This window comes from Eublepharis macularius, chromosome 10, assembly GCF_028583425.1.
Source record: "Eublepharis macularius isolate TG4126 chromosome 10, MPM_Emac_v1.0, whole genome shotgun sequence".
Classification (NCBI taxonomy): domain Eukaryota; kingdom Metazoa; phylum Chordata; class Lepidosauria; order Squamata; family Eublepharidae; genus Eublepharis; species Eublepharis macularius.
In genome coordinates this window covers 95,927,748-95,941,525 of record NC_072799.1, presented here as the reverse complement: position 1 = coordinate 95,941,525, position 13,778 = coordinate 95,927,748, and the positions used below count along the sequence as shown (strand labels likewise).

The following is a 13,778-nucleotide window of genomic DNA, read 5'->3' as shown; positions in this document are numbered from 1 at the left end:
TAGACGAGGTGGAAGAAATGCTTAATACACTGTCTGGATCACTTTGAACCAGTTACAATGGGGCACCTGGGCAGGATCCTGGCATCTGTGAAAGCCACTGCGTGGGCACTGGATCCTTGCCCATCTTGTTCGTTAAAATCAAGTAAGGACCACATAAATGAGCCCTTGAGGTTGACCACGTATCAGCCACTAAGGGGACCTTCCTTGGGCCACTAGGACAGGTGGTTACCCACCTGCTAATTTAAAAAAAAACCCTAGACAAAAACGGCACGGCCAGTGAACTTCTCTTTCTGGGCAACGTAATGGAGAGAGCACTCCAGAACTTGTTGGATAACTCTAGTGCTTTGGACCCCTTTCATTCTGGATGCCGGTCAGGCTATGGGATGGAGACGGCACGAGTAATTTTAGTGGATGATCTCCATCTACAGACAAAGGCCAATGCTTCGTCACTGCGCTTCCTTGGGCCATCAGCAGCCTTCGATACGGCAGACCAGGCCATCCTGTTGATGCATTTGGAGGCTGAAGTGGGCATCAAAGGATGTCTCAGACTGGTTTGAATCATTTCTCATTGCAAAGCGTTCTGCCAAAGACCAGTTATCTTTCCAGAAAGGGAATTATCTTGTGGGTTTCTTACCCCACCTTTCAGTCAAACTCCATCTAGCCGGGAAGATGCCCCCTACTTCAACATGGCCGATCTGGCCATCTGGAGCCACAACATGGTAACATTGAGACCTGACTACTAGAATGCACTGCAGGTTTCCCCTCTTAAGTTAACTCGGAGACCTCAGCTAAATTCTGCAGCTCGGCTATTATTGGAAGTTAGGAAGAATATGGATTTTACTCTTCATGGCCTTGGTCCTTCATATCTCTAGGACCTCCTCTCTCTGCCACAAAAGCCTCACTTTTCTCGACAGGGCCTTCTGCAGGCGCCATCTTGCATCTGGTCTCAAAGAGATGCATCATTAAAAGGACAGGGAGGGACTACAGGCTTTACTTCGACTGCTGAAAGGAAGATCCTACTGAGTAGTTCATACGTTGTTCTGATTCAGCATTTCAGCAATTCTATTTGGATTCCTGCTGGTTTAAAATTCTTTATGCATGCATGTCTCTGTGCTTGGAACCAACCTCTTGTTAGTGTTGACTCATCTTGAAGCAACTGCACTAACAAAGCAGGCAACGGGCTGTGCAAAGCCGACCGCCGGGCTCCTCAGGCCCAAATGCTCCACAGTGAGTACCCGTTCACTACTCCCCTGGGCCGATGTTCAGGACGGATTCACCTGCACAACTGACAGTGCAATCCTAAGGAGACCTCCACACTCCCAACGGATGCACAAGCAGAAAAGGGGAGGCCGAGAAGCGAGACTTTAAAAGGTTGACCAGTAAAATGTTCATTATTCCCTTTTTTATGAAGTTACCTCTCTAGAATAAGTTTCATCAGGTATTTAACATAAAACAATTTAAACAAATTATTGAATGTTTCACACGTTTAACATTTTGTTTTATTAAAGTACCCAATCCAATTTTTTCTTATTAAATCACAAATACCGCTTATTAAAGATTATGAGTGTTTTATTGTTCTCTACCAACAGAGACATTTTATACAGCAGACTCTGAATCCGGATTGGAGGTGTTCAGTCCTGGGGGGTCATTTCAGAATCTAAAATGATAAAATAAGACTGGGTTATTTAAAAATCAAAGTTTAAGCACTTAAACTAAGGAGACATCTAAATAATATACGAAGTGTCACAATCATGGTGCATTCAAGTCAACATGAGGTACTGACTTACCAAACTCCTAATTAATTCTTCAATCTGATTATCAGAAACATAATCAAAGGCTTTGAAGACTACACTGTTAAAAGCTAGAAAATATACAACCTCAAAGCCAAAAAAAATGTGCTTTTTGTGTGACTAGCCACAATCCTGATCAATCACTGAACAGGAATTAACAGTTTAGTGTAGTGGTTAAGAGTGGTGGGTCTCTAATCTGGAGAGCCGGGTTTGATTCCCCATTCCTCTGCTTGAAGCCAGCTGAGTGACCTTGGGCCAGTCACAGCTCTCTCAGAGCTCTCTCAGCCCCACCCACCTCACAGGGTGTTTTGTGGTGGGGATTATAATGGCATACTTTGTAAACCGCTCTGAGTGGGAATTAAGTTGTCCTGAAGGGCAGTATATAAATCAAATGTTGTTGTTGTTGTTGTTATAACAGCGTAACACAAGGTGTCCTGTTTGGCAGGAAAAGCAAAGTGCAAAAGTCTTAATACTGACAATATCAACTTGGAAAACAATTTGCCCACTCAGGATTCAACTCTTCTAACCAACCTTCCTGGCCCTCTGCTCAAGCTCTTGGGGGGGGGGGGAGATCCAGCACACAGGCCCTCCTGGCTCAGCTCCTGCTCCGTCAGCAGAAGCAGCCCCCCCTCCCCCCCAGCAGAATGGCCCCACTTTTTGGTGCCTCAGAGTCCCTGCCGGGGGCCCGATGCAGCGTGGCTGTGACAACCCCTCCAAGGCTGCCCTCCAAGGCAAGGGGGATGCCTGCCATTTGCTTAACGTTCCAGCTTCCCACCATGGATCTGCTGGGAAGGCGCCTCCTCCTCCGTGGGGATGAAGCCACCCTCGCCCACCTGAACTGGGAATGCTCAGCATCCTCGTCTCCTTCTTCAGATCTTGTCAGTGTAATTCTAGCACAACAGTCTTACAAATGGTCTTCACAGGAGGAGGTTTGGCTGAACAAGCAGTCTAGTTTTTTTTCATAGTGTTCGTTTTCCTTCATGGAGCTCAACTTTGGCAAGACTGAGGAACGTCTGTCCCATACTGGTCTTCTTAAGTCGCAGCTTAATTAGCCTAAGCCCTGCCTGGGGTTAAGGAGGAGACATGTCCTCTGCTTGAAGCCAGCTGGGTCACCTTGGGCGAGTCGTGGCTCTCTCTCGGGGGCTCTCTCAGCCCCACCCACCTCGCAGGGTGTTTTGTTGTGGGAATAATAATGGCATACTTTGTAAACTGCTCTGGGTGGGCATTAAGTTGTCCTGAAGGGCAGTATATAAATCGAATGTTGTTGTTGTTGTTATTATTATGGTGTCGGCTTTGCAAGCAACGAAGAGAAAAAACCTTCACGGTTAAGTTAGACGTTTCCTTCACATCACCTATTGATCCTTTTAACGGGAAATGCCAAGGACTGGGCCTGGGGCCTTCTCCATGCCAAGCAGATGCTCCGCAGCAGAGCCGTGGCCCCTCCCCAAACTGGAGCCACTATAAGGCAGGGAGCTCCTTTTGGACCATGTTCCCCTGCACAGCACCAGATACACTGGCAGCGCTGCATACATGTTATCGAATAATACCAGCGCTAAACACTTGGTGGCCCACAGAGACCTCTTGATCAAAATAGTTGTGCACATGACAGATGAATATTTGTTTTCTGGAGCTACCAGCCAGATCAACTTAGATGCAGAAGTGTTTTTATCACCACCCATTTTCAAAAAGCCACAGCTGGAGTGCTATTTCCAAGTCAGAAAATGCAGACAACTACATCTCCAAAAAATTTAATTCTGAAATTTGAAGAGGTTTCTTGTTAGAAACCTGGGAAAGACCGGCTTCTAACACCAGTTTTGAAAAGGGCCACGGGAAACGCCTGCCGAGAGAGCTACTGGGCCAAGCCACGCTTGCTCCTCTCTCATAAAAAGGTGGGCTTATTTTCCAAGCTTCCATGAATACAAATTCCAAGTCTGCAGCACTCGGAACAATGAGTCTTTAGGATGATACAAGACTGGGCTGATTCATGAATACGGATGACCAAGTGGGGGCTTTATTTCTTAAAATATTCATATCCTACCTGACCCCTTATTAACCACATCATGAAAAGCCACAGTGGATAAAACACACTTGCGGTGCCTCTTGAACAGAAGCAGTGCTCTTTCCCTCTTTAGGGAATCTGTTGCACAATCTGGGAGCTACAACAGAAAAACCACATGCTCTACTACAGGGGCTTAAGCGACATCAAATTTCAGAGCAAGAGATCAACAAAGAGTCATTTGTCTGAGTGAAAATTGCCTACAGCCATGAAAATATATACAAGTTAACATTAACAAAAATTGAAATGTTGATTAATAATCTGTAAGGTTTTTGCACGCCAAACACTGTATGTTTCAAGTCCTTTATTAGGAAGATGCACACAGAAGGCCCCAGAGTAATTCATAAATACACACCCTGCGTGTTTGCTTTAGTGCGCTGGAATAAAACTGTGCCTGGTTCGCACTTGAAATCCTGGCAACTGTTTACTTCATTGTTCATGTCATCACCAAGATCCATAAAATCTTGCCAGGTAGTGACAACAACAGTATCTAAGGAAAAACCTTGCAAGTCAAAAGGAATAAATTGATACTATGAATTTTTAAAGTATATTTTTGAATTCAAAGTGCAGTGTCAACATGCCATTTTTAATAAATATTACACATATATTTATGTGTATATATTTATCAATAGATTATCCCATAAATATCCAAATATAGAATTATATACAAATTCAGCCAGGAGTTCCACCAGTAAAGTTCCATCATATGAAAATAATGCAAGTCTTCCAGAGATGTACTACATGATGTGATTCTATTTGTTTTTTCCTTTACAGGTTCATTGGTGTTAATAGGGAGTTTTCTTCAAAGGACAATGCAGTCCAATGGTTATAGTTGATGGCCACGCATGAGCCCAAGAGCCTGACGGGTACTGCCAGCTTCTTATTCCGTTTCGGCAAATTCTTTATCAAAGGCTCTTAATTATACATACTGTAATTAAAATGTGGTGAAATAAAGTTATTAACAAAATTGATAAAATATTGAATCACCAAAAACATGTTGTCATTTCCTGACATCAATAATAAATTTACAGTCACTCCAAACTATTAAAAGCTCTGAAATGTACAAATTGTAATGGTTATAATGAATGATAAATGAAGTTAACAAAATATTAAATCACCACAGCTTTATCGTCATTTCTTGTAATGAATGAACTTACAATCTCTCCAGCACCAAGATTTCCATTTCCAGGAAGGGATCTATCCGACGGACATGGCCGTAAAGTGTTACTTCCCATTACAGCTTTTAACCCACTTCTGCAGCCACAAAGTTCAAATTTAAAGACACAGTGTTACATTATAGACAGCAAGAGTATGCAACTGCACTGTTTAAACCACGAGGGGTCAAAGTCCCAAGTCTGAGTATCCGTTCGGATTCCTTTTGCAATCATCTCTGCTGTACACCCTGGGGCTCAAAGGAGGTTTGATCACAGTAAGAACAGACACTCCGAAATCTCTTTCCCCACAATTGTTTTCTATAAAACGAGTCACCAAAGGGGCATCTCTAATTTTGTTTTTAATTCTAGATATGTGATCTGGTACTCTATCTTTAAAGATTTAATTTAATTTACAGTATGTATAATTAAGAGCCTCTGATAAAGAATTTGCCGAAACAGAGTAATAACAAGCTGGCAGTACCAGTCAGGCTCTTGGGCTCATGCTTGGCCATCAACTATAACCACTGGACTGCACTGTCCTTTGAAGAAAACTCCCTATTAACAATGAACCTGTAAAGGAACAAACAAATAGAATTACATCACGTAGTACATCTCTGGAAGACTTGCATTACTTTCATATGATGGAACTTTACCGGTTGAACACTTGACTGTATTTGTATATAGTATATTTGGCTATTTATGGGATGATCTATTAATACGTATGTGTAACATTTATTAGAAATGGCATGTTGACACTCTAGCACAAAAATGTATTTAAAAATTCATAATATCAATTTATTCCTTTTGACCTTCGAGGTTTTTCCTTAGCTATTGGTTGTTTCCGACTCGGAGGAGCCCTCTCGTGTGTTCCAGGTAGTGAAAACAGATCAAAGTGCTTCCCTGGATTTCCAAGGGGTGCAAAAGAGTGTAAGCTCCTTAACACTACTTGAACAGACACAAAGATTTCACTGGCTGTAACATGCGAACTGTAGCCGAGCTGGTGGTTACCAGAAAACCTTCTGTAGAAGAGCAGGTCTTCCATGTGCAACGTAAAGTAAAACCAAGCTCTCAGTGCGATGCAGTATGAAAAGAGCACCAACCTATTGAGTATTTTATTCATCTGCCTGTTGTACTGTTCCCTTCTCAGACACATAGATACCATCCAAGAATTTTCTGATATCTTTGTTTTTGACTGTAGTTGCCTGCTGGATCAGGGCAGCTATAAAGAAATAGAAACAGGTTAGCATAACTTAGACTACTAAAATAATAATCTTTTCTTTCATTTAACCAACAAAATCTACAAAATCAATTAAACACGACCAAGACAGATCCTGGCAGCTGAAAATCAAAGCTTTGCTATAAAGTTGAATCCCACTGCCAGCAACTATAACTAGAGAAATTACAGCAGAAAATAAAGGAGAATAAAAAAATGCTTACTGTATGTGATAGAGTTACTGAACACAATACAGAGGTCTCAGCATTTTAGACCTGGAGTTTGAAACAACTACATGCTTGGAATACTACAGAATTAAGAGAAACTATTATTGCTGTCTAACATGACTGCCATCGCTTCCGGAATGAAATATTTAATTGACATACCAGAATTAGATACCAATTCAATGTCATTTCCTTCAAGGATCAGTTCATCCTTCTGGGCTTGAGATACTGTACAATTGACACCTACGAAAAAGCGAGACAGAGGCCTGTCAGTACAAGGGGGGGGGGGCATCTGCCCAATACGCGGTGAAGCTGAAAGAGGCCTGGTAGGCAAACCAGCGAAGTTGGGGGAAGTGCTTTGTCCAACCCTAATTAACTGCACTTGCCAAGGACCCTCCCCATTACAGCAGGGGGAAAACAACTCATTTCTGCAGCCCACCACTCCACCTCTGGTTCACCTGGTCCTGCACTTCAGCAGTCAGGACCAGGACGCGGCAAAGCTGTAAAAGCTAAGCTGCCGAGCTTCAGTGCAGACAAGAAGCACCCACCTGCCCCTGGAGCTTAACAGAGCTGCTCGTTTACACAACGATGCCTAATCATCACATACTTGCTGTGATTTTTTTTGTAGCTCCCAATAGAAAACTGATTCATTTGAAATGTGGTGCTGGAGGAGAGTTTTGCAGATACCATGGATGGCCAAAAAGACAAGTAAGTGGGTACTAGATCACATCAAGCCTGAATTCTCCCTTGAAGTTAAAATGACAAAACTTAGGCTACCATACTTTGGTCACATCACGAAAAGACAAGATTCTCTGGAAAACCAAACAATGCTAGAAAAAGTGGAAGGCAGTAAGAGAAAGAGCCAAGATTTGGTTCTAGACCAAATCAAGCCTGAATTCTCTCTAGAAGCTAAAATGATGAGACTAAGGCTATCATACTCTGTCCACATCATGAGAGGACAAGATTCTCTGGAAAAGTCAATAATGCTAGAAAAAGAAGAAGACCCAAAATGAGAAGGCTGGGCTCAAAGGAAGGCCACGTCCCCCAGTCTGCCAGATCTGAGCAAGGCTGTTAATATTATTTATTTATTTAACCGTATTTGTATTCCGCCCTCCCCGCGAGCAGGTTCAGGGCGGATAACAGCATTAAGAACATTTAAAACATTCCATATAAAACATTTAAAAGCAATATACAAAAATATAAAAAAATAGCAGCACTCTTTTTCCTGATGGCGGCAATACAGTTAACAACAAATAATGCAACAGTACAACTGAACATAGCAGCCGCTTAAGAACAGTGGTGGTCAACCACCCAGGGAAATAGAAAATTATTGCTATGTATTAACGCAAAAAGCTCAAAGGTTTATACAATAGGTGTGCTCAACAATTGTCATAAATATTGTGCATTCATATATTCAATTCATTCATACGTACGTTAATACAAAATGCAACAGTCAAACAAACCTTCCCTAGGGAGGGGGGTAAATGTCCTGTAAGACGATCTTGCCTCTTCGTTGCGAGATCGCCGCCACACTCGCTCAAGTCGTCTTAGCTCCCTCTTCTTTTCTCAAAGCTCCTCTGTATACCAGGGAGCCCGTCTTACACGGGGGCAAAGAGGGCGACGGGGAGCGATTTCATCGATGGCATGGGAGAGCCGGCATTGCCAGTCCTCCACCAGCTCATCTAACAAACCGATGTGGAGCTATTGGATCCCGCAGAGCATTCTGGAAACCAACTGGATCCATAAGTCTCTGCAGGAGAGCATAAATCAGCTCACCGCCCTTGCGGGGTGTGTGTGTGTGTGGCATCCCCAGTGGAGCCCTCAAAACCAAGTGGTCTGACCATGGCACTGGTTCTATTGCCTCTAGAGCCACATCAAGTCCCATCCCGAAGATCAAGTCTAGTGTGTGGCCCGCTCTGTGTGTGGGGGTCGATATCAATTGGGAGAGTCCCAGTGCTGCCATGGAAGCTACCAGGCCCGCAGCCTGCACAGAGGAGGCATCATTGACATGGATATTGAAGTCCCCCAGTACTATCAGTCTGGAGTACTTCAAGGCCCACCCTGCTACCACCTCTAGCAGGCTCGCCAGGGTATCTGCTGGAGCGCTAGGTGGTCAGTACACCAGACAGAGAGCCAAACTCTCCTTGGCACCCCACACCAGGCCTACACATTCAATGCCCGAGATCTCAGGGGCAGGGAGCAGCTTGAAGGAGAAAGACTCTCAAGGACTGCCACCCTTCCCCCCCCCCAGCCTCCTATTCGGGACTGATGAAGGACCGAATACCCTGGCCCCGGGGGGGGGGGGGAGAGAGATCAGTTCTCCCAGGGCAACCATTTCGCCCTCCCTCACCCAGGTCTCAGTCACGCATACCAGGTCCATATTGCTCACTGCAAAAAAGTCTTGCAGTGTAGCAGTCTTATTATTTATGGACCTGGCATTGCACAACATCAGTGTCAAAGGGGGGTTCCTTCTCCTAGCTCCATCCCCAGCTTATTTCGGGATGGGACACAGGTTAGAAGGGCACGGAACTAAACCGTATCTCCGTGCCCTTCTCAGCCGAGACCAGCTCCCACGTCCCCAGAGGACTGGGATCCCTGACTCCATGCTGGCCCCCCTCCCTACGCCCACCACTATCGAGTTCACTTCTCGTTTCGACCGGCAGCTGTAGACAAACTCAATGCCACTCCACACAGCAGTGACCTACAACACTGATATTAGCCACATATCATATAGCAAAGACCCAGCCGTATGCACATCTCAGACCTTATGAACATTCCTATCAAGTACAATTTACTCTTCAGTCAATGTATTTGAACACAGTCCTCAGTGGCACAACCCTAACCATTTAATTTCGCTCCCCTCCTCTCATTAATTTTTAAAAGCTCCAATTTGCAGCAACCTAGGAAAACTTTGCTTTCTTTTTTAATAGTTTCAGGGAACTAACAGGGTAGCATAAACCAGATTCAATCCTCAAACTAACAACCCTTTTGTCCAGAGATTAGAGAATACGTTACTATATTAAGGCCACAGTAAATGGTGTGCTGCAGTAATATATCTCCCAATTTAGTCGGTTCCAAAACCATTCATTTCAATTTTAGTTTAATTAACCTCAGCAATACCTCTCCCCCCACCCACTCTAATATAACACCATATTAGATTGAGATTGATAGGACGTTTGGAGGTCTTTCATTTATAGGGTCACCATAGGTCAGAAGCGACTCAATGGCACGTAACACACGCACACACACCTTGTACAAACTCTTCATTTCAAAACCATCCTTTTAAAAAAAGCATTTCTGGAGTCATCTGAAGCAAACTCAGTGGTGCCCTTTTCAGACTAGATTTTAAAACTGTCTGAAAATAGAAAAATGACTCCCAAAGTTTCCCTTGTATTTCAGGCTTAATAAATAATATCAGCAGGCTGGACAGCTACTCACCTGGCCGCATACGCACCCGCCGAATGTACTTCTCCCCAAGAAAGTTGCGGATTTCCACAAGCGAGCCATTCTCCTGTATGACCACATTGATGGGGAAGTGAGCATACACAGACCTCATCTTGTAACGAAAGCCCTGAAAGCAAAAGGCGATAAAAGGAACCTTACACCAAGCACGGGAATGTAAAACGGTTTCACTCGCGAGCGTACCCGTTTAACATTCACCGCATTCTGTTGTTCCGCTTTAATACTTACCAGTGTGACGCCCTTGATCATGTTTTGCACATGACTGCAAATGGTGCGAACTGTGGCCAACTCCTTTCTGTTACCCCACCATTTGTCAACACGCAGCTACAAAATTAAAATATTGATAAGTATAAAATATTTCTTTTCTAGCTGAGTTATAAAGCAAGGTTCTGTATCAAACTCTACAAAAATTAAGATTTACCAGATCACTTAATTTCTACACATCAACATTATATGCCCAATTAATGGGTACAGGGCAAATAAAGCCATTCACTTATCAAACTGTAAAACAGTATCAGTCCTGCAATCCACTGGCAAAAGACAACTTTACATAAACCATACATGTGGTATACATGCTTGGGGTGGGAAATGCCAACTGCCAAATAAGGCTTAAATCACCCAAGAATTACCTTCGTCACACAAGCAGTACTTTTTCAGTTCCCAGGGAATTCGAATTATGTGGGAATTGGAAACATGCAGGCAGCAGTTTGGCACCGGCTGCAACCGGGGCGATGCTTTTCACGCTCCTGCAATTGCTGGAACTACCGGCCAACAGTATTAACAGCAACAGCCGCCTGTGTCCGGCTCAGACACTTACACTCAGGAGTGCAAGACCTGGAGTGATTCCTTGGTGGACCACTGAGGTTTCTACCTCTGCTGTGGGCAAGGGTGAGGTGATTTAGGTCAATTTGGGGTTCATTCAATAATATCAACTGGAAGCTCGTGCAAATTCAGTCAGTGGTGGCTTGTGCCAAAATGTGCCAAGAATGCCAGACCCATCTTTTGGGGAAAGGTAGAGGGGAAAGTCTGACAGAGAAAAGATAATTACAGTAAGATGAAAATAATATAAACAGCATAAAATTGCTCTAATGTATCTTCAGTTCAACTCTTGGAATATTTTTTTAAAGTCAAATGTGAGCCAAAAACTGCAGGCTCAGGTCTAAGACTCCAAGTGTTTCTCTCTCTCTCTCTCTCTCTCTCTCTCCCCAAAGTGCCCAAACAGCAGCACATTTAAAACAGAATCCATAGCCTTAAAACACACCAAAAAAGAAGACACAGTTCAAATGAATCCAGGTAAAATAAAACCAAGAATGAAATTGCAAAATCTGATACAGAGACGACCTTAAGAGAATGGGTTAGAAATTTCAGGTTTGACACCCCAACAGAAAAGACCCTGCTCCTAAGGCTCCCCCACTGCGCCTCAGGCAGCAGGGACACACACAGCAACGACCCTGGGAAGGATTTCTATCTGGTGGGTGGGCAAGCGGGGGCAGGAGGAGATGGTCCTTCAGGCAGCCTGGACCCCGACTTCTGTCAGACACCTGCGAAGTGGAATGGTGGAAGAGGGGTGCGTGTGGCTAGCTGCAAACAAGTGGCAGGCGGGAGCTCCCACCTCACTCTGCCTGCCACTTTGTCCTGCACCCTCCTTTCTCCCAAGCCAAGTTCCAGGCGAGGGTTTTTTGCACTGCAGTAAGAAGCAGCTGGGCTGCAGCAAAATCCATGGACAGGGAACCTCTTTCTCTACTGCAAAATGCCTCCTCGGCCTTTGCAATTCTGGGGTGATCTCTTGGACTCCTAAACGTGAGCAGTGCAAAAGGAATCATTTCAGCCACAGAACCTTGGGAATCTGCCGCTTATTGACAAAGGACTCCAAGGACACCAAAGCTGTCACCAAACCAAGGCGTTCCGCTTCAGCGGAAACAAAGGGAGAACGCAGCCATCTTCTCCGCACGGACAGATCACTCACCTTCTTGCGCTTCTTTCCCAAGAGAGAGAGCTCTACGTTGATGTGGTTGAAGTCTCTTCGCAGCCTTCCTCTGGGGCCCTTCACAATAACAGTCCGGCCCTTCAGGCGAATGTCGACTGAAGAAGGGGGGGAAACAGTTTAAATGTAATACAGCATTAGATAGGGCAGAATTTTTTTAAAGACATCCACATGGATGCACATACCTTTGTCAGGGATGTCCACCGTCTGATTGCTGAGAATGGTCTTCATTTTTAACCTAATTAAAAAAAACATGAATTAGAACCAACAGATACTTTGTAGTACAGATCAAAACTCCTACTTCCTCAACAGTTTATCATTCACAACCTAAAAAAAAGCATCTTTGAACATAAATTCATGTGCTCAAAGAGATCATGATTAAAATCTATAACCAAACCATGTTGCCCTCCATTTATATTAAGAGAAATGACACTTGATCTTAACCAAAAGGCCAAGCAGCAGCAGTTCCTGTATCTCCACTCACCCACACAGACACACAAACGCAGAATAACTGGCCTTCAAACGTGTACCTATGAACGCAGAGCTTTCACTTAGCCGCCACAGAGAAAGCCTCCACGTATTTTGTTAACCCCTTTTTAAATCCCACGACCCCCATCAACACCCATCACATGCCCTTGCCAAAGACCTTCTGCCACAGATGCCGACTTCTTTGCAAAGAAGAGTGCTAAAATCAGCTCCAAACCATTGATGGGCATTTTCCAGGAAAAAGTGGATCTGAATATTATCCAATACAAATGCACAATTTAAATAATGTTGCCAAAATTTAAATAGTTTTTTTTACAAAACAAGGAAAATACATCACATACAAGTCTGGGCAGTGTGCCTACACCTGGGCTCGTCCACACTTCATGCCCTACATTCAGCCCACCGGACACAGCTGCTGTGCTGTACAACAACCCTGACTTCTATAAACAGACCACACGTGACCTATGTGGGGTGGGACCGTTTCCATGGGGAGAAACAGCCCTGAAATCCGTTCCAGAAAAGGGCCCCTGCCTGGGCGCTGTGCTGGACATCACAAGGCAGGCCCTGCCTCCCGCGGGCGCACGAAGGCATTTCGCAGGCAGGCCTCAGGGACGAGTCCCTGCCCTGCCCGGCAGCCGCCTGGCCACGCACCGCCCGGCTCCACGTGCGACTGGCCGGCTGGCGCTTTGAGGGCCGATTCCGCACACGCTGGCCAATGCGCTTTCAATGCACTTTAGCAATCGTCTGAGGTGGGTTTTTTGTTCTGCGCACGAAAACATCCATTCCAAATGATCTATAAAGAGGGCTGGAAGTGCGTCATCCGAGACGTGTGCGGAATCAGCCGAGGTCTCCTTCGCGGGATCCGCCCCGGGGACGCGGCAGCGGCGAGGCGGGAGGGGGCGGCAGACCCGCCGCTTCGGAGGAGGGGCCGCATTTCCCGGGCGCAAAAGGAAAACCAGCCGCGCCCCTGGGAAGCGGGGCCGGGACCCTCCCGGCGCCCGCAGCGCCTTCGAGCCGAAGACGCGCGTCCCGAGCGCGCCTCTCGCCCCCAACCCGCCGCCCGTGGCGCGCAGGCGCCTCCTCCCCCGGCCGAGGGACGCGCGAGGCGCCCAACGGGGCCCTGTCACGCAGGCGCCTCCCCGGCCCGGCCCGAGCAGCGCCCTCCCCATACTCCGCCGCCGCCGCCCTCCGCGGGGCCCCGCCTGTCCCGGCGCGCGGGCGTTCGTGGCGCTGGGCGGCCGCAGCGTCGCGGATGGACGCAGATCTCCCCCGAGCTCCGCTCACCCGCTCGCTCACAGACAGGCGAAAAGGAAGGGCGTCTTGCGTCATCACGGTCTTGTAACCGCCAGCACGTCCCTCACGTGACACTGTCAGGTCGGGTCACGTCTTCTCGCGAAGCCCAGTCCGAA

The 13,778-nt window shown here is 45.8% G+C and overlaps 1 protein-coding gene across 1 annotated transcript; it reads right to left on the bottom strand.

Moving 5' to 3' along the window:
• Positions 1 to 1,466: 1,466 nt before the first annotated feature.
• On the bottom strand, positions 1,467 to 13,686 carry RPL9 (ribosomal protein L9). Its single transcript, XM_054990014.1, has 8 exons — positions 13,654 to 13,686; positions 12,069 to 12,121; positions 11,866 to 11,981; positions 10,128 to 10,223; positions 9,876 to 10,008; positions 6,600 to 6,680; positions 6,101 to 6,219; positions 1,467 to 1,657 (listed from the first exon to the last, which is right to left on the bottom strand). Exons 2-7 carry the CDS (start codon positions 12,112 to 12,114, stop codon positions 6,113 to 6,115), a joined length of 579 nt encoding a protein of 192 aa, XP_054845989.1. The 5' UTR covers positions 12,115 to 12,121; positions 13,654 to 13,686; the 3' UTR covers positions 1,467 to 1,657; positions 6,101 to 6,112.
• Positions 13,687 to 13,778: the final 92 nt, after the last annotated feature.